The sequence below is a fragment of the Prionailurus viverrinus genome, chromosome D4 (assembly GCF_022837055.1).
Source record: "Prionailurus viverrinus isolate Anna chromosome D4, UM_Priviv_1.0, whole genome shotgun sequence".
NCBI classification, from domain to species: Eukaryota; Metazoa; Chordata; class Mammalia; order Carnivora; family Felidae; genus Prionailurus; species Prionailurus viverrinus.
Genome location: NC_062573.1, coordinates 26835762 through 26855327, shown reverse-complemented (window position 1 = coordinate 26855327; position 19566 = coordinate 26835762). Strand labels below are relative to the sequence as shown.

The window sequence follows — 19566 nt, the reverse complement described above, 5'->3', positions numbered from 1 at the left end:
GGGCACGGTACTGGCCATGGGCCACATGTCACATCTGGCTGTTCCCTGGACAGGCCGTTTTTAGGCCTCTGCTCTTCACACGTTATGCTTTCTGCCTGGACAATCATATTCTTTTCCCGCTCATCTTTTCAAGGCATAATGTACATTTTTAACCTCATTTGCAGAAGTTGAGTTAACGACTTCCTCGGCTCAAGACACATTCATCATTCATTCATTCCATGCAACGCCCTTCTGCTTTGTTTTCTGCTTCATCCTTGGTCCCCATTCCTCCCCCACCCCCCAACATGGTCACCCCTTCAATGTGCTTACACGTCACATGTTACCTACCCTTGTACAATATCCGTCCCTCTGGCAATGGGTGGCCACGCCCCCTCCACCTCTCCGTTTTCACAAACACTGTAGACAGACATTCTCAGACATCTCTCCTTGTGCACCTGCAGGGGAGTGGCTCTAAAGTGCATACCTAGGATTTGGGACTGCGCGGATCCTGGGATGTGAATCAGTCTAACCAGGCAACAGAATCAGCTTGAGTGTTTAAAACACAGGGACTTGCATGCAGGGAATTGGTTACTTGGAGAATGGAAAGGCTGAGAAGCTACATGGGGACAGTGAAGCAGCCAGAAATTAGCAACAGTGGAGAAGTGCTACAGGAGGACCAGAGAGGGGAGGGGTTATCTGGTAAATCTGGAGTCATAACTCACCAGTCCTGGTCCCTTGGAAGGAGGCACAGCTGCTGCTTGGAGATGCCACCTGTGGCTGAAGAGAGGACGAGAGATACCCTGGTTTCTCCCTTCTGTCCTCCAACTTCCTGTCAGTGCCTCTTAGTGGAGCCAGCTGACAAGGAACCTGGAAAACACCGCCTGCAGGGACCAGAGCCACTCAATACAGAGCAACGCAGCAGCAGAGGACAAGGAACACGTATCTCAGGGCACACAGCCTGGGGCTGGCTCCGCAGTGGGCACATACCCAATGTCACGAAAACCTGCCAGACTGCTCTCCAGATGGCTGTGCCGCTTCACACAGCCCACATCCTTAACAACACTTAGCATTATCCAACTTTCTCATTTTTTAAATTGATGGGTAAGAAATTGAATCTTGCTGTTGTAGTTTGGGTTTTTCTCAATGACCGGTGAGGTTGAGCATCTCTGCATATATTTATACGAGTTTCTGCTTCTGTGAAATGGCTTCTTCCTGGTTTGCAAATAGTTCCTGTATAAATCTAGCTCTTAGCCCCTTGTGAGCCCCTTGTCAGATTTAGGCATTGAAAACATCTCTTCCCTCTGTATCAGCTTTGTGACCTTCATTTAAAAAGAAATCTTTAACCTGGGTGGCTCAGTCAGTTAAGCATCTAACTCTTGGCTTCAGCTCACGTCATAATCTCACGGTTTGTGAGTTCGAGCCCCACGTTCGGCTCTGTGCTGACAGTGTGGAGTCTGCTTGGGATTCTCTCTCTCTCTGCCCTTCTCCCATTCATTCTATCTCTCTCTTAAAAATAAACAAATGAACTTAAAAGAAATTTTTAAAGAAATCTTTAGGGGCGCATGGGTGGCTCAGTTGGTTAAGCGTCCAGCTTCAGCTCAGGTCATGATCTTTCAGTTTGTGAGTTTGAGCCCCACGTTGGGCTCTGTGCTGACAGGTCAGAGCTTGGAGCCTGCTTCAGATTCTGTGTCTCCCTCTCTCTCTCTGCACCCCACCCCCCACTCCGGTTGTGCTCTGTCCTCCCACCCCTCTCAAAAATAAACATTAAAAACAATTTTTAATGAAAAGAAATCTTCAGTTTTGATGTAGTTAAACCTACAATTTGCCAGTGCTATCACCGTGGGTGGGTCATGTCCCCTGGCTGTGCTGTGCTGTAATTCTCTAAGTGTGCAACTGCAGAGAGAGGGCAAGAAGCTTGGTCTTTTCTCCAAGTTCCCTCCATGGCCCAGTTTTGAGCTATTGTCTCACGGAGATGTTCTCTGCTCTGTTCCCAGGCTGCGTATTCATCGCTAAAGAAACCTTTGTTTTCTGGGTGTCAGCTTCCCAGAGAACATACTAGACATTGTCTTCACAAACAACACCACAGTTGCAAATAGCAAGGCAGAATATGAAGGAAAGACACATGCAACAAAATTGGTTTCCAAACCAGGCCCCTGTCAGGAAACTGTAAGGAAAGGAAGTAAATAGAAAATTGAAAGTTGGCATTTCTCAGTTCTCACTTTTCTCAGGTGCCGTGTCTCAAGGAAATATATGCATCTCAAGTTCATTTCCATTCCCCTCATTTCATCAAAGTATTCAGAAAGCTGTACATGGTTGCGAGGAGACAGAAGGAGCTTTGGATACATGTTGGACAGACCCCACTCCAGCATGTGGCCACTCTGAGGTTTCCCGTAAGTCACCCCACTGCTTTGAGCTCAGTTTCCCCCAACGTGGAAATGACATTTACCATGGATACCTGTCCAAAGAAGCTTTAGAGAGTGGAAATGAAGTGTTTGCATTTTTTGTAGATCTTTCTTTAGTAATAGGGTTTTTTTTAAGTTTATTTATTTATTTTGAGAGAGATAGTGCACAGGAGGGACAAAGAGACAGGAAAGAAAGAGAGAAAGAGAGAAAGAGAGAAAGAGAGAAAGAGAGAGAGAGAGAGAGAGAGAGAGAGAGAGAGAGAATATGAATCCCAAGCAGGCTCTGTGCTGCCAGTACAGAGCTCGATGTGGGACTCGAACTCATGAATGAATCAGGAGATCATGGCCTGAGCTGAAATCAAGAGTCAGATGCTTAACCGACTGAGCCATCCAGGTGCCCCTGCAATTATAGATTTTTAAAGCACCTACTGTGTGCTAGGCACTAAGGTTTCTTTTTTTCATTTAATTTTCCCAGCCATCACAGGAAGAGAAATTTAGTACCCCCATCTTACAGATGGCAAGGCTGAGAGTCAGGGGTGCAGAGAGGTTAAGTCAGTTCCCAGGCTTAAACAACTAGGATTGCTATAACCTTGCCCTTAGTTGGACTGGAAATTGTCGGAGGAGGTTACTGAGGGGACGTGACCGCTGGTTGACCTGGGAGCTGGACCCCAACACGAGAGGCTCCCCGTCCCTCCCCTGTCCTTGCACTGCGGGTTCCTCTTGCCTTTCCTGCTCCCAGGGGCTGCCCCAAGGACATGGCCTTGGGATAGCAAGGTGGTGTTAAGACCATCTGGATGTATACATGACTTAACCCAGTTAAGGCCTCTGAACAAACTTTTAAGAGGTGGTGGGTGGGTGTGGAGATCTACTCGTCTTGCGGCGTCCAAGACAAGCCTCTTATGTAAGTTCTCTTGCTTATCAAACCTGCCACCTACCCATCTGGAGGGGCCTGCCTCTTCCTCTTCCTTCCTTCCTCTCCCTGCCCTCCACATACAGGGCCCATTTCAGATCACACCTGGGAAGCTGCCAAAGAGCCTGCAAAACAACAGAAACATGGAACTGTCTGGGATGGGGGCTTTGGCTCTTCCATCAGACATTTCTCAAGTTCTTTCAGGCCAAAAAGTTAACTCCTGGGAAATATGAAAGAGCCACAGTCCCCCTCTTCCTGCCCTGGGAACCCAAATGCAGATGGTGCAGCCCAGAGCTTCCCTCCCCTCCCCTGGCTCAGGCACTCTTGTAGCCCTGGCAGCCCCAGGGATCCCCTGCTGAGACTTGGGGGCTCCCTTGAGATGGCAGTGAGGTGGTTCCTATGGCTCCGAGCAAGCGGGAAAAGGGTGGGAAGACTTCGCCTACCCCAAGGGACAGAAGGTGAGTGACAGCCCCTAGGAGTGCAGCTTCTCATTAATACAGCGGGATCCAGAAAAACCAAGGCCATCCCCGGGAGTGAGGTTTTTCCCTCAGGCCTGTGGGGCCAGAAGATGTCCCAGGTCCCCAGGCCCTGCTCCACTGCCGGGAGATGATGCTACCTGTGACCTGGTGGGCCGACACAGGACAGAGGGGCTTGAGGGAAGAACCTGGGGGTCTGAGGGTGAGGCAGGGTGACTTGGGGTAAACACAGCCATAGGCATGCTCTGTGTCATTGCTACCTCTGGGTGTCACCTGCCAGCTTAGGCTAAGGGTCCTGGGGCTATGACTGGGGACAGTGGTCTCCGATGTCCCTTGCTCCTTGAGGCTGGATAGCAACTATTTCCAGCCAAGCCCCATTCATGGGAAATTCCCAGGACCCAGCCAGCAAGGAGCTGAAGGGCCAATGCTGATGCTTCTCAACTTGGGTCCATGCCAACTGTTGAACAAAGTATCAGGCTGGCTCTAGGAGCAGTGGGTCTTCTTTCCTTTCTTAAAAAGTGATTAGCAAGTCACAGAATGTCAGAGCTGGAAGGGACCTCAGAGGTGGTCACGTGGGATCTGCCTCACGGTGCACCCGGGAAAACAGGCTCAGAGAAAGCCAGTCTACACAGCAGCAGCCACCCTGGGTACATCTCCAGCAGAGAATGATTCTCAGCTCAAATGATTCCTGGCGCAAGTCCCCCCTCCCCGCCATGAAAAAAAACCTTCGTCCCCAGACCTCTGCTGAATTTGGAGCCGCCAACAAAAGCTGGGTAGTCCTCTAGATTTTGAAAACTCAAAAGCATCACCCTCTTGTTTTTAAAATTTCACCCTGATTCACTTGGGCTCATGTGGTCTACAAAAATCTTGTTGTTCCCAACAAAGAAACAATGGCTTCCTGAGTCGAATCCCTGGGAGGTGCAGGACTCAAGAAACGCTCTGCTTCTCATCTTGCAGAGCCCATGGGGAACCAGAGAAATCCCCAGTCTCATGTTTCCCAGGGAGCAACATGACAATGCTGGAGCAAATACCAAAGGAAGCAGCGATTGGCGAAGAGGAAAAAATGCTGACTTTATCATTGAGACACTTAGATGCAAGTTTCAGTTTTGTCACTGATTTGCTGTGTGACCTTGGGCAGGCACCATCCCACTCTGGGCCTGTTTTATCTCTCATAATTTGGAGGGGAGGTGAGATCCTCTCTAAGCACCCTTCCAGGGTCAGCTCTGCCTGGGGTTCCAGCCCCCCCCCCCCCCCCCACTGCTGTCATCTCCAGCCTTCCCTCCGTGCTTGCAAAGCCTAGGAGGGGTGGGAAAGCATCTCCCAGCATCTTTTCTTTCCGTTTAAGTTCAGATTTACTAAGTGACTTTTCCACATTTTTTCTTTTTTTTTGGAAGTGACAGCTAATGGATAAGGAGTTCCTTAGGTGCTTTGTCTGGATCTGACCAGGGAAATCAGCATAAAGACAGTATCTAGATTGCTCCGGGCTGACATTACTGCTACAGGATGATGTTAATTCTGCTGTTTACAGAAATAAGTCCAGTGTGAGTCGAGGCTTTTTGGTGTTTAAAACCAGATGGTATTTCCTGCCTTGATCAGCCTCGGAGCTTTGGTTCCCATGACAACCCCTAAGTTCCACCTACTGCAACTTCCCCGTTCTCCAAGCTGCTTCCTCTTCCACCATTGTGCCAGGGTCCCTGGAGAATAAAGCCAGTAAGCGGCATGTGCATAGCACTTTACAGTTTACAACACACTCCAGTACTTATGGTCTCGTTTACTCCTCACCAGGGCCTTGCCAGACAGCATTTGCTTTTCTCTCCATTTTACAGACAGGAAAACCAAGGCCTCAGAGATGAGCTCATCTGTCTTCTCAGCCCACAGACGTGTCAGCAGGACTCAAACCCAGGCTTTATGGCTTTGAAACTCATGTGGGGTCTGCTTCGCCAGGATGGATATGAATGCCCTGGCCTGCAGACTTTCTACTTGCTTAGGGTTTCTAAGGGGTGAATCCTATACCTATATTGGGTCGAGATCAAGTTGTGGCATCTCTAGGCAAGTTAACTTCTCTGTGCCTCATTTTCCTCATCTGTGAAATGGGGTAGTAATAATGATACTTCCGGATGGCTGAGGGGATTCAATTAGTATGTGTGTAAAAGCACAATCGGGGTGCCTGGGTGGCTCAGTCGGTTGAGCGACCGACTTCAGCTCAGGTCATGATCTCACGGTTTGTGAGTTCGAGCCCCACATCGGGCTCTGGGCTGACAGCTCAGAGCCTGGAGCCTGCTTTGGATTCTGTGTCTTCCTCTCTCTCTGCCCCTCCCCCACTCATGCTCTCTCAGAAATAAACATTAAAATTTTTTTTTAAAAAAAGCACAATCAGCGCTTACTGGATTCAGTAGGTGTGAGAAGCCTGGGTTCTACTCTAAACATCATGTGACCTTGGGCAGATCATTTTGCTTGTTGGAGCCAGTTTCCCTCTCTGTGTAAAAGATGACAGCGTCTCAGCGTTCATGCAGATGTTGTGCATGAAATTAATGCATGGAAGGGTACTTGGAGAGCGCCCTCTCTCACACTACAGCATGTGCACACATCCCCTGGGGGGCCTTGTGAAGATCAGGTTTGGGCTCAGTAATGTGGGGCACACCTGAATTTCTCACCAGCATCCAAAGGATGTCAAGCCTACTGGTCCAAGGACCAGACTTTGAGTAGCAAGGCTGTAGCTTCCAAGAAAACACCATCCAAGTGTTACTACCAGTCAACCATACAGACAGCCATGGCCATAGGCCTCCAGTTATAAGCCCCAAAACTCAGGAAGTTTGGGAGCCCATCTGGAGAGTTTTCCAAGGTGGGAGATTTCCATCAGGAGAAGGACTCCCCAGGCCCCCCAGGCCCAGGGCTCTGTATCCTGGAACCCCCCAGAGCTCTGGTGAAAGCTATACCCGATCTTAGGGCTCTCAATAGAGGATGTAAAAATGTAAATGTGTCACATCTTGCACATCAGAATATACTCATTGATAATGACTTATGCAGTTCTTTAAAAAGAAAAATAAACTTAAATTAAAAAAGGCAAGGTGACCTAGGAATGCTAAGTGATCCATGTACAAGCACACGGTAGAACGTGGATCAAAGTAGAGCTATTACACAGGTCTAAAGAACACAGTCTGCACCTTGTGCTTTTGTGTCCAATTCTTTGTTCTGTATTCTTCCTTATGTAATTGCAGATTGTAAACTCAATTATGTGCACTAAGTTCACTGCTTGGCAATAAACAAATGTTTTCCATTCATGCCTGCAATTCATTTGGTTGGGTGCATCCCAGGCCCTTGTTGCAGGTCCCTAAGCCAGCTCCTCTGACAGCTAGCCGCTCAGGGTACGTTCATGTGGCAGGAGCACAATATTCCCCGCACTGTGGCTGCTGCAAGGCTCCCTGCACCCTGACCCCCAAGGAACAGAGAGAAAGATGAACACTTACAAGTGGCTGCTGCCCCTTGAACACTCACCCTGTACCAGGCACTGTGCTGAGCACTTGACTTGGAACAGCTCAGTTAATCCTCACAGTGCCCTGAGAGCCAGGATTTTTATCACCCCTCGTGGATCATAAACTCTGCGAAGGCGGCGACTTTGCTTTGGCCCCCTCAGTGCATCCCCGGTGCCTGTGACGGTGTTCCATCAGTGTCTGCCGAGGGAGCGTGTCAGCTCTCATTCCAACAAGGAGGAAACAGAGCTTTGCTTACCTAAGACTCCCACCACCCACACTACCCCCCCCCATCCCCCACCCCAGCCTGTGGCCCCAGCTGCCCTGGGGGGGCATTCTCTCAGAGGATTCTGACTCAGGTTCTTAATCACTGTCCCTTGTGAGAAGTTACTAAAATCAGTTTGCCCTGAGGTCACCTCACAGATGAAGCCAACCTACAGAAGTGGCAGTGACAGTGCTGACATCCTTCTTCGTGGCTGAGGTTCCCCTCCACGCACACAAGGCCTCCCCCATTTATAAAGTCCCTGCTCGCAGTCTGGGAGCAGACTCTGAATGGAGATTAGCCTGTGGCGTGTGGTTTAGGGGCTGTCTTGGGAGGACCCCTGGTGGCAGGGCAGGGGCATGTGGGACTGGGCAGAGGGAGGTTGGGGCGCAGGGCTGGTGGGTGCTGCAGTGGGATAAGTGGGAGCTCACGGGCCTGGGTCCCTCGGAGGCATCAACTCAACAGCTGAAGAAGTCCTTCATCCAGTGGGTGTCCATGCCAACGCAGAAGGGCTTCTGAAAACACCCATCTGCGACTCAAAGGGAGTGTTTCTGATTGTGAGGAAAGTAGAGACAATTATTCAACTGAAAGAGCTGTGAGCACGTGAAGCAGAGAAGCTCTGAGACCCTTGGGGAAAAGAAATGAGAGCCGGAGAGGGGCAAGCAGCCTGGAGCACATGAGGTGACCTGGCGCCTGGAGAAGGTCCCCGCCTTCCAAAGGGGCTTGCTTCCCTAGAGCCAGGACGAGGGACAGGGGTGGCCCGCCTCATTCATGAGGGTTTTCTGTAATAGGCTCTGGAGACACTGGCCAGAGACCCTCCACCCATCTCTACCCTCTGATGAAGGGGACAGAAAACTGGGTGTACCTGTGCACATGGGAGTGTCGAAGACCCCAGGGTGGTCACGGACCTTTCACACTGATGACAAGGTGGAGATGAGCAGACTGACAGGAGAGGGATGGAAAACCAGCCAGGTGATGAGCTCCCCTCTTCTTTCTCCTTTTTTTTTTATTAAAAATTATGATAAAATAGATACAAAAATAGATAAAAACTTAACCACTCTAACCATTTTAAAGTACCCAACTTAGTGGCATTAAATACATCCACAATTTACAACCATATCATTTAGTTCCAGAACTTTTTCATCACCCCCAAAGGAAAGCCCCTACCCATTAAGCAGTTACTCCACATTTCCTCGGCCCCCCCAAACTCTGGTCATCTCTACGTATTTGCCTATTCTGGACACTTCATACTAATGGAATCACAGAGTATGTAGTCTCTTGTGTCTGGCTTCTTTCACCTGGCGTAATGTTTTCAAGGTTTGTCTGTGTCACAGCAGGTGTATTTCATTCCTCTTTATGGCTGAATAATACTCCATTGTGTGGCTACACCACATTTTGTTTACCCCTTCATCTCTTGATGGCCATCTGGATTGTTTCCACCTTCTGATTATTGTGAATAGTGCTCTGAATATTTGCATACACGTTTTTGGGTTTTTTTTTTTTTGAATACCTATTTTCAATTCTTTGGGGTCTCTAGTTGGGAGTGGAATTGCTGTGTTACATGGTAATTCTAGATTTAATTTATTGATGAGACACTCCCCTTTTTATAGATTTTCATAGAATCAGAGGGCAGGAAGGGACTGCAAAAATGACCTAAAATGATTTTTCTCAGACTTTTGGATTCACACATCAGTAAAACTAAAACTACCATCACCACCACCCCTTCTCCCCAAGAAGGAGGGACTTGCATCGTGGTCAACCCTATAAAATGCATATATTTAGTGTCAGGTAACTCACTGCCTTATATACCCGCTTGTCTCCCCTCATCTCCACCTTTGGGTCATTGGGGAACCAATTGCTGGGTCCCATCCTCATCCAAAGTCTGAATTCCCCTCTCTAGCTGCCCTGGTATGGGCTTGCCCAGCCTTGGGGGAAGGAAGCTCCCTCTCCCAGGTAGCTCGGGTTCCTGAATGCTCTTCCTCAGGGAAAGCTGGCTCCACTCCCATGGTCTCCCTAGTATCTTTGCTCCATCCTCTGGGGCCTCACAGACCTTGGCCTCACTCCACCCACTTCAGGACTGGAACCCACACCACCTTCTGCTTCCTATATGTTCTACAGGGCTGAGCATGCCAACATGAGATACTGATACCAAAGGAGGTGGAGATGAGGCAGTCCCTGGACTTGTAAGAATTCTTAGAAGAAACAAAGAGAATCTCCAAGGTATTTATAGTATTTCATGAGCACACCCACAAAAAAAATTGTGAACAAGCCATATAGACTAACAGGTTTTATTTTTGCTGTTGGCTGGGCTTATACCAATGAACGTTTCTCTCTGTGTGGAAAGGCAGCAAGGCAGCAACACAGCCTGGAGAAAATGCGGCTCCTCTAACAGTGAGGGGTGAGATCTGCATTGAAGCCCACTGTCCCTTGTTAACTGGGGGGCCTTGGTGAGGTTAATATCTGTGTGCAGATATTAACAAAGAAGAAAAAGAGAGAGAGACAAATCAAGAAACACTTAGCCATGGGGAACAAACTGATGGTTACCAGAGGGGAGGTGGGTGGAGGGATGGTTGAAACAGGTGATAGGGATTAAGGAGTACACTTATCATGATGAAAAAAATGTCTGTGTGCCACAGTCACTGAATCAGTAGAAAGGGAATGTGAAGGCTACCTGATGGGCAGTTGTGAAGGAGGCGAGGCAGCTTACAGACGCACCCCACACACCACAGGCGCCTGCTCTAATAGTTATCACTGGAAGAAATCTGAGCAGCAGTTATGCCTTCGATGAGCAAAATCAAAGCGAGAAGACAAATTCACTGTTATTTAATACACATTTGGCAAACAAAAATCCTTTGAAGGATCAAGTTCTTGCATGGAAATAACAATAATAATAAAAAGGTAACATTTGATGGTGAGGAACCTGTAAACCCACTCTACAGGGCTGAAACAAGATGGCAACCTGGCCTCTTATCAAAGGATACGGTGGCCTTGCTGAAGACTTAGGGTAAGGCTAAATTCTACCCCAGCCACCTGGAGGTGGGGGGACAAGGTCTCTCTGAAGAGGATGGCCATGCCCTGTGTCTATCAGCCCTGGGGAGGTGGCTCTGACAGGAGCTGGGGACCTGGTGGGACTGGCAGGGCCCTGAGAAGGGAGCCCCAGGTGGTCTCCACCCTAGAAGGAGCTGGAGACAGATGAACTGGGCCTTCTGCTCTATCCCACTACCAGTGATTCTGTGTTTATTTCTCTTGTTATCCCAAGTGTTGGTGACTCACCATCTATAGAGATTGGCTCTTAGACAAGGGACTAAAATTTAAAGCAGGATCTAATCCCCTCTTAGGCTGCATGTTACAGAGGAGCAGAGGCCCCCTGAGGCCAGCCGGGAGCCTGGCAAGCCCTGCAGAAATATCTAAGGAGAACCCACCCAGAGGAAGTGACTCACCTACCCCATCTTCCAGGGAGGAAATTCATCTTCCGGTCTATCCTACAGAATTTAGTATTGACTTTATCGGGGAAAACATCGGGTGTCCTTACATGCTGAGCAGGATCTATTAGTTAAAAAGACATGATTATCTTGCTTGAAATGGACAAAGACAGATGAGCACAGATGATGCTTCACAACACCTTCGGTATGGGCTGCAAAATTTTCCCAAGAAGGGTCCTGAGGCTTCAGGAGATATTCTTGGTAGCAAAGGTCAGTGTGGATGTCAAGAGCTGCCCAGTCCAATCCTGGCCTGCACAGTAGTGTCCTTGGGCAGTTCCAAGGTAAGAGAAAACTGGAAGGGTTTCCTGCCTCCTCTTTGTCTGCTGGATCAGCTCCTGCAGTTTGGCTGGAAAGCCTTCCTGCTTCTTTCCGTCCACCTTGCTGGGAATCCCAGAGACACAAACACCCAGAGTCAGGCACAGCTGGAGCGTGGGGATCCACTGTCAGCCTTGGGCTGATGCCAGCAGAGCCATCTAAGCTGGGCTACCTCTAGCTGTAGGCCCCTTCCTCTGGTCTTACTCCCCCCTCCCCACCCATGGCTACATCCAGGCAAGTGGGCCGTGGGGGTGGGGAAAGGAGAGAGGCAGAGAGACTGAGATTGATTTCAATGTGCAGCCATAGTGATCTCTCAGATCTGCACAGCCCCACATGCTGTGAAAAGGGCTTTCTCACTTTCATCTGATCCTAAGCACCTTGGGGAGCACCAGCCCCTTCTAACCAAAAGGGAAATGGAGATTCAAGGAGAAGAAACAAGCCCGCTGTTACTCAGTAAGTGGCTGAGCCAAACCCCGGTGCTAGGGCTGACTCTAGATTCAGTGCTCTTTCCAGGGTGACAGATTGCTTCTATGCACTTCAAAGAAAAGAACCCAAATAAAAAAAATAAAAAAATAAAAAACAGAAACACACACACCCCAACCCAAATCAGAAAAACAGGTACCTAACTTCTCTCCAGCAATATGTAACCCACAAATGCTATATGCAGACTAAGTTCACACAGGCTGTCCCTCAATCTGGGTGCCCTTTCACTTCCTCATCTGCCAGCTCCCTCCTGGGGGGCCAAACCTGAGCCATCACAAATGACATTCTCTGTGCCATGGACCTAGCACACGCTTTCGTGACAAGACTCTTCACACGGCACCACAATGTTTTATTTACATGCCTGTCTCCTCTAAAACACTGTGGGTTCCTTGAAGGCAGGAACGAGTGTATTTTCATCTCTGGATCCAAAACACAAGCAGGGGCAGGCACAGACTGGATGCTCAGTGAATGTCTGGGGAACAAAAGCATGAAAAAGTAAACATTCTCCTAGCAAAACTAGCTGGCTTCCATGGAATGGTCTGGCCCTAAAGGAAGAAAGGTGGGAGGATGCCCTGGCCAGTGGGGGTGTGGCACGGACACCCAGCACCCACCGGGCAGGACACTGCACTCAGGCTGGGAACCAACGCCCTCTACCCTGCAGGAGACCCCCAAGGTGGAGAGGCCTCTGAGCAAGGTCCCAATCACCTAAAAGTCAAGGGACTCCCCCACCCTGATGTCCTACTGCCAAGCAGGGCACCTCTGCCAAGAGCTGCTGGGGATGGATGAGCAGCGAAGACCCCTGACCCGGCTGAAGTCCGAGTCCCCTTGCCCGCCCCCAGCGGCTGCGAGTCCTCATGGCTGCTGCTGTCCTAGTTAAAGCAGGGTTTCCCGGACAGCGTCCAAGGAGTCTGTCTTGCAACAGCACCATGAAGAAGCACTGTGATCAAATGTATGGGAAATACTACGTACTACCTGACCCCCTTATAAGAGGCCCAACACACACGCTGGCATGCCGAGGGTTCTGAGATGTCCTACAGCAAGACAGTCCAGTAACTGGGCTTTAACCCAGTGCCTGCCAAACCTATTTGATCAGAGCCTCATCCTACTTTCACATATACACTCCCTTTATTTTTCTTTATGAAAAATCCATTAACATCCTATGGAACTAGAGTTCCAAGGAATACATTTTGGGGAATGCTGGTGAAGGTCATCGAGCAAGGGAAACATTTACTGTGGAGGAGAACAGACCCTTGCAGGTAGCCTAGGGATACATGTGAGATGGGAGGGGCTACCAGGAAGGGGGAGATCATGGCCCAGAATGGGTGCCAGGAATCTCTCACCACTCCACAAACTGCCTTAGAACCACTTGAGTCTAGTGAGAAAGACAAGAGAGACACTTGTCCTGAGCCTCAGGTTTCCCGTCTGCAAATTGGGAATCAGCCCAGCTCTGCCTGGTGTCATCAGATGAAATCACGGGATTCTGAACTGTGGAAAGCAGACTCCTCCAGCACAGCCCTTGTATATGATGGATGTTCAAACCTACCTGACAGGAAGCTGCACGAATATAGGGGTTATGAAAAAAACAGGACAGCAGCAAGAGGCAGACACAAAACCTCAAGGCATGTCACTCCAGGGCAACGTATTTCAAGGGCAAACAACCCTAGGCCCACTGATAACCCCTGGAGAGATCAGACCATTACAACAGTGAGAATCCCCAATGCTCCCAGCTCCAGGAGTCTACGCAGGTCGGTGGAAAGGCAGGGGCCCAGAGCACACCAGATCCTGTTCTAAACCAGCTCTGCCCCCTCTGGGCTATATTGCTGGCATGCAGCTGCACTCTGTCTTTCAGATGTGCAGGATTCTCCCCCATGGCGGTGAGAATGGATGACACTGCAGTCAAGCTGCCACACACAGTAGGCGCTCTATGACTATTTCTCATTAAAGGCCGGGATTTGAGGGACATTTATAAAGATGCCTGTCAGCAAAGGCAAAGTGAAACCTTTTCACTTCAGTCATGTTGCATGTTGGCAGCTGCCAGTGGGAGGGATGAGAAGATGGAGGTACTGGCCCAACAGGCAGAGGGCGAGCATGAGGTGGCTCTGGGCTATGTGGTCACGACTGCCTCTCAAGAAGCCAGTGGAGGGGACCAGGCCTTTGGCTGGGAGAGGCATAGGAAAGACCGCACCTCCCGAGGACATGTGGCCTGGCAGAGCTTGTGGCAGAGACCAAAACTGTGAAGGCTGCTGTCTACTTCGTGCAGACAAATTGCTTTCTGCACGCTGGCTCTAAACTCTGGGCAAGAGGCTATGTGACTTGTCCCGGCCACACAGCTGGCCAGCCAAAGGACGGGATGTGAACTCTGAGCCCGAGTCCAGAGTACAAACTCTTCCTACTCTGTCATACTGCCTCTCGAGGTTGGGATTGTCTGTTCACATCCTCTCCTGCCTCTCGAGGTCCCCAAGGGTGGGACTGGCTCTAGCTCATCTCTGTATCCCCCGCACCCAGCACGTAAAAGAAATGTAGCAAGCACTGGCCAAACAAATTACTCACTTGAAAACACTTCCAAAAGCTACTGGATTTTAGAAGTCGGGGCGCTGCTGAGGTACTATGACATGGCAGAAAATTACAAGAACGAATTCCCTTCTGAGGAACATAGCATTAACAGGGTATACGAGAAATTCCAAATGCTTAGCTCTTTGTCTAGAAAATGTGAGCACCAAAGTCCTTCCACAGTGTAATCTATCAGGGTCTTCTGCTCCCACCTGAAGTGTAGAAAGCCCTACAGTGATACGGGTGAACAGCATAGACTTAGAGCATCATCCTGCCCAAGCCCTGATCTTGCAGGTGACGGCACTTAGGCCAGAAAGAAGGGATCCAGGATCATGCAGCGGGCTTACTCTTGTTTCCTATAGAAAAGGTTGCCCTTGCAACAAAGAAAAATGCATTCAACATACACACCCTGAACACCTGTTGTATGTTGTATGCAGTGGATGCAGCCAAGCATTAGAACAGAGTTTCAGACACGCAGTAAAGGACCCCAGGGGCTGAAAAGTTAGTTCTATGTAAGAGAGTCAAGAAAGGCTTCACTGTACAGATGACTTGGATCACAAAGAACAAGTTAGAAGTTTTCCGGAAAGATGTGTCAGGGAAGGCTAAGCATTCTCCAAAACACATGCTGCCCCAGCTAAGTTTAGAGTTGCTGCTGGGGAGCCACCACCTAAACAAAGACTACATTTCCCAGCATCCTTCACACTCAGATGATGCCACATGACTACTGGAGGCCAATGGAATGTGAGGAGGAACAGATGGAACAAGGGCAATTAAGAGGAAAGTAGTTAAGAATGGCTGTGCCTTCTCCACTGTCCCTTTCCCCTTTTTGCCAACCAGAAGAAAAGATGCTGAGGTCCCTGGGGATGGCAGGGCTGCAAGATGAAATGAGATGGGTCCCCAAATCACAGTGTGAAGTCAGCTGCCAAGCAGAAGCAGCCGTTCCAGACTTCATGTGAGGTTAAGTCTACCATGTTTGAGTTTGTTACAGCAACAAGCATCACCAACTACTACAGCAGGGAAGGGAAGACAGGTGTTCTGGGCAGAGTGAACAAAGGCATGGTGGTGTGACAAAGTGTGGCCTGTTTCAGGGAATGGGGAAAGAGCTGACGGTGGCCGGAGCACTGGCTGTGTGAGGGCAGTACTGGAATTCAGAAAGCTCACGATGGTGACCACAGGAGGGAGGATCATGTACAGGGATTGTTTCCAGGGGCCCTGGTGTTGCTGGCGCTGCTCTCAAAGGAAGAGTGGAAGTTGTGAATGGTTTCCTGTAAAATCTGTCTCTCGCGTCCCTGTAGAGGAAATTGAAAACAGACACAAAGTCTTGTTAAATCTTTGAACTATTAGTTCAATTGACATGGTGTTGTTAATCCTCAACTAATACTTTAGAAACCTATGGGTGTCATGGGGAAATAAATTATCTGATTAAGAGAGTACTGAGTTTAATAAAAACACACTGAGTCAGAATGTCCCCTAGCACCCATAATCACAATACACAAGGCTAGAGAGGGCCCTCGAGACACAGGGGTCCAATCCCCCAGGCAAGGACAGGATGCAGAGCCCAGGAGCTGGACTGACTTGTCCTGGGTCACATGGCCTGCAAGGGAAGTTTCCTCCCTTGATTCACTGGGGGTCTTTCTAGCCCTCAGAGTTCCAGGGGATTGAGTGGGAGCTGAACTTCTTTCTGCTACAGAGAGTTTCAACTGCCTCACTCCCCCCTGCCCAAAAGCTGTCGGATTCCTCTCCACAGTGATTCACTTCTCACTCTATCCATGCAACATTCCCCCACATCCCCAACCCTTAACACACATGTTTTGAGATGTGAAAAAGGGAGGATGTAGAGGTTTCTTTGAGCCCAGAGAACATCTTCACCAAATACCTGGCTGAGAGGCAGTGATACATAGAAGTTAAGAGCAGGGACTGGAACCAAGCCTGGGTTCAAATCCCATTCCTCCCATTTACTAGCTGGGTGACCCTGAAAAAGACACTTAATCTCTCTGGGCCTTAGTTTCCTTATCTGTAAAATGGGATAGCAATGGTACTCAAATGGTTGCTGGTGACAGTGGACTCTGTGTGGGCAGCAGGAGACTGACAGGTCTTATTGTCAGAGAATAGCAGTGTGGACTCAGTGCGTGTGTGCATGCACGCATACACACGCGTGTGTACACACACACACACACACACACACACAATTTGTAAGCAGGCTTCGTACCAGGTGGAGTTTGAACTCATGACCCTGGGATCAAGACCTGAGCTGAGATCAAGAGTTGGGTGTTTAACCAACTGAGCCACCCAGGTGCCCCCTAAACACACATTTTTTAAAAAGTTTTTTTAATGTTTATTTATTTTTGAGAGAGAGACAGCGCAAGTTGGGAGGGGCAGAGAGAGAAGGAGACACAGAATCTGAAGCAGGCTCCAGGCTCTGAGCTGATGGAGGGCTTGAACCCACAAACCGTGAGATCATGACCTGAGCTGAAATCGGACACTTAACCAGCTGAGCCACCCAGGTGCCCCCCCAAACACACATTTTTAAAACCAACAAATGTGGTGATCAAAATGTAAAGGAAATTAAAAATGAATAATCTCTGGTAGACTGTTTTCTGCTAAGAGTACAAAGAAAAAAAAAAGTCTACTGAATGAGCTCAACTTCAAACTTTTTCTTTTCGTGGACTCTCCAGACCCCAGAGCAAGAACCTCTACCACTGTTGAGGCCTTCCTGGACACCTGAGGGGGCAGTAAGACCTCCCAGCATGCCAATCCTTCCAAGTAAGTTAAATCACCTAGAAAAATGCCTCCCCCCAGCCCCAGGAGCCCAACAACACAAACCTGAAGGCAGCAGGGTAGAGGACAGAGCACCAGATGCGGCAGTCTGAGGACAGTTGAGTCCCCGTTCTACCGCTCCCTAGTGGCGGCATCCCAGGCAGGGCCCCTTGCTGTCGGGTGTCCTATCTATAAAATGGGGACAGTAGGACATGTTGAGGCTGTGATGAGGCTCAACCCGAGATAATGAACGGGGTGACACTGTGCAAACTGCAGAGGGCTAAAAAATAAACAGGAGGGATGACAGCAATGTCATTATTAAACACTACCTTAGCCTTAATTGCCTGAGAAACGAGGTCAGGGAGAGACAGGGTTCCAGCACTCTGCCTCCTACTTAGGAGGGAGCCATAGATGATGAAAACCATAATTGTTCCCTGTATCCACTGCTGACTGAAGATGATGATAATAATTGCCCCTTAAAAACCCCTGAGCTTCAAAGGACCTGCCTGATAATTCTTAAAAGGGAAAAAGCGAATGGCCATTAAGAGTAGGGAAAAAGCGAATGGCCATTAAGAGTAGAAAAAAAGTGTTCAGTCTATCTAGTAGTTAAAGAAATACAAATTAAAACAAGGCACACTTTTTGGCCTCTCAAATTAATAAAAATTTAAAAACAAACTGATAGCACTCAATACTGGCAGGGATTCACTGATGCTGGAACCACACTGCCACAGCTGATGGGGATGTTCACTGGCTCTTTCTGGAAAGTAATTCAGGAAGAAGTGCCATATACCTTGACTTAGACTCTTTGACTCCAAAATTCCACTTTTAGACATCTATTCTGAGGAGATAATTAGAAAGCCTTATACACAAAGTTGCCCACTGCAGCACTCACTATTAATAGAAAGTTTGGATAGCTACATATCCAACAAGTAGGGATTCAAGATAAAGTAATTTTAGTATATCCATACAAATTTATCATATTAAAAAGATTTTTTAATGACATGGGTAACTGCATATATTTAATGTTAAACGAAGAAAGTAGAATGTAAAATTATAGATCCAAATTTATCTCAGCCACGGAGAGAAAAACATTTGGCACAAAACACTGCAGTGATCGTCCCAAATGTGAAAAGCATTGGCCTCTGGGTGGCTGGATCGTGACTTCTTTAAAAAGTCTTTTCACCTTTTTGGCACTGTGCAAATTAGGAAAATGAATGTGCACTGCTTTGATGATCACAAAAAAAATGGCAATACAGAGAAGCAAGGCTTAAGACCAACCAAAGGTGAAATGCAGGTGAGATTTCTGATTGACCTTCTCCAACATATAAACCATTTCAAACTAATAAGCAGTCTCAAGTACATTATCACAACTTGAATACTGGAGGGGGAAGGTTCACCCAGATCTATGACTTGTAAGACTGAGGATCCATACTGCTTTGCTGATATTTTTATGGCCAAGTTAGGTTTTTTGGCTTATATTTGTTTAAAAAAAAACATCTTAAGCTAAAATGTTCAAACTATTTTTGATTGTGCAAGAAATACATTTTACATCACAACCTTGTTATGGGCAAATATATACAACTGAAACAAATTTACCCTCCTACCTGCAAAGAATGTTGATATTTTCTACCCTATTCTGTTTTTAAGCTGCTGGTGGGGTCCCTGAGTGGCTCAGTCGGTTAAATGTCCAACTTTGGCTCAGGTCATGATCTCATGGTCCGTGAATTCAAGCCCCACATCAGGCTCTGTGCTGAGAGCTCGGAGCCTAGAGCCTGCTTCAGATTCTGTGGCTCTTCTCTCTGCCCCTCCCTGACTTGCACCCTGTCTCTCTCAGAAATAAACAAACGTTAAAAAACAATAATAAAAATAAATAAAAAGCTGCTGGTAAACCGCTAGATTGAGTGCACAACCCTCGAGCCTGGCAAGCTGTGGACCACAGCCATTAAGACATTACAACACTAGCGGGCAAGGAAATCTGGGCCTCCATTCTCTCATGGGTCCTCTCATGGGTCCTCGAATGTGTACAGAGCATCTGAGCCACTAGTGGGTACTCTCCTGGCTGAGGCTGGGTTGCAAAAGAAAAAGTATGAACACTGAAGGGAGAGTTGGTGCCCTACAGCAATCCAGAAAGAGGCAGGAGGCCCTGAAGTCAGAGTGAGGCAGGTCCAGCCCAGAACAGCTGAGGGCCAAGGCATCGGAAAGCCATCCAAAGGGCTCCAGAAAGCTCCTTTTGGCCTGCGGAGAAGCAGTACATAGCTCCAATGGGAACCCCCGCGTAGTACAGAAGATAAACCTGTTTTGGTAATATTTGGTATTGCCCCAGTCATGTTTTTGTTCTATGGCACACTGTGATACATGGTGCTCACTTCCACAGGACTTTGTTTGGTGGCTCAGAACTTCGCTCTGCACACCCGTTTCCATGTGGAATCACCTGACTTTGAGGGTGGGCGCTGCCCGTGGGAAGAACGTGGCTGGGACAG

At 48.4% G+C, this 19566-nt stretch overlaps 1 protein-coding gene across 19 annotated transcripts in view; it reads right to left on the bottom strand.

The window, feature by feature from the left end:
• Positions 1–19566, bottom strand: part of ANKS6 (ankyrin repeat and sterile alpha motif domain containing 6) — a 67639-nt gene that overhangs the window by 7140 nt on the left and 40933 nt on the right. For 3 of the 19 annotated variants that reach the window (XR_007146172.1, XR_007146170.1, XR_007146178.1), the window contains exons 15-20: positions 8365–8496; positions 7931–8028; positions 7263–7460; positions 3317–3416; positions 702–756; positions 328–434 (exon numbers count right to left, since the gene is read on the bottom strand). Coding sequence is in view for 6 of the 19 variants with exons in the window: in XM_047829435.1 (XP_047685391.1) it covers positions 8036–8050; positions 8365–8496 (147 nt within the window). In the remaining 13 variants the exon portion in view is untranslated. Of the gene's footprint in view, positions 1–327; positions 435–701; positions 757–3316; positions 3417–7262; positions 7461–7544; positions 8051–8364; positions 8497–8955; positions 15619–19566 lie in introns of those variants that run through there. The other 16 variants (XR_007146175.1, XR_007146173.1, XM_047829436.1 and 13 more) reach the window with 14 other exon arrangements.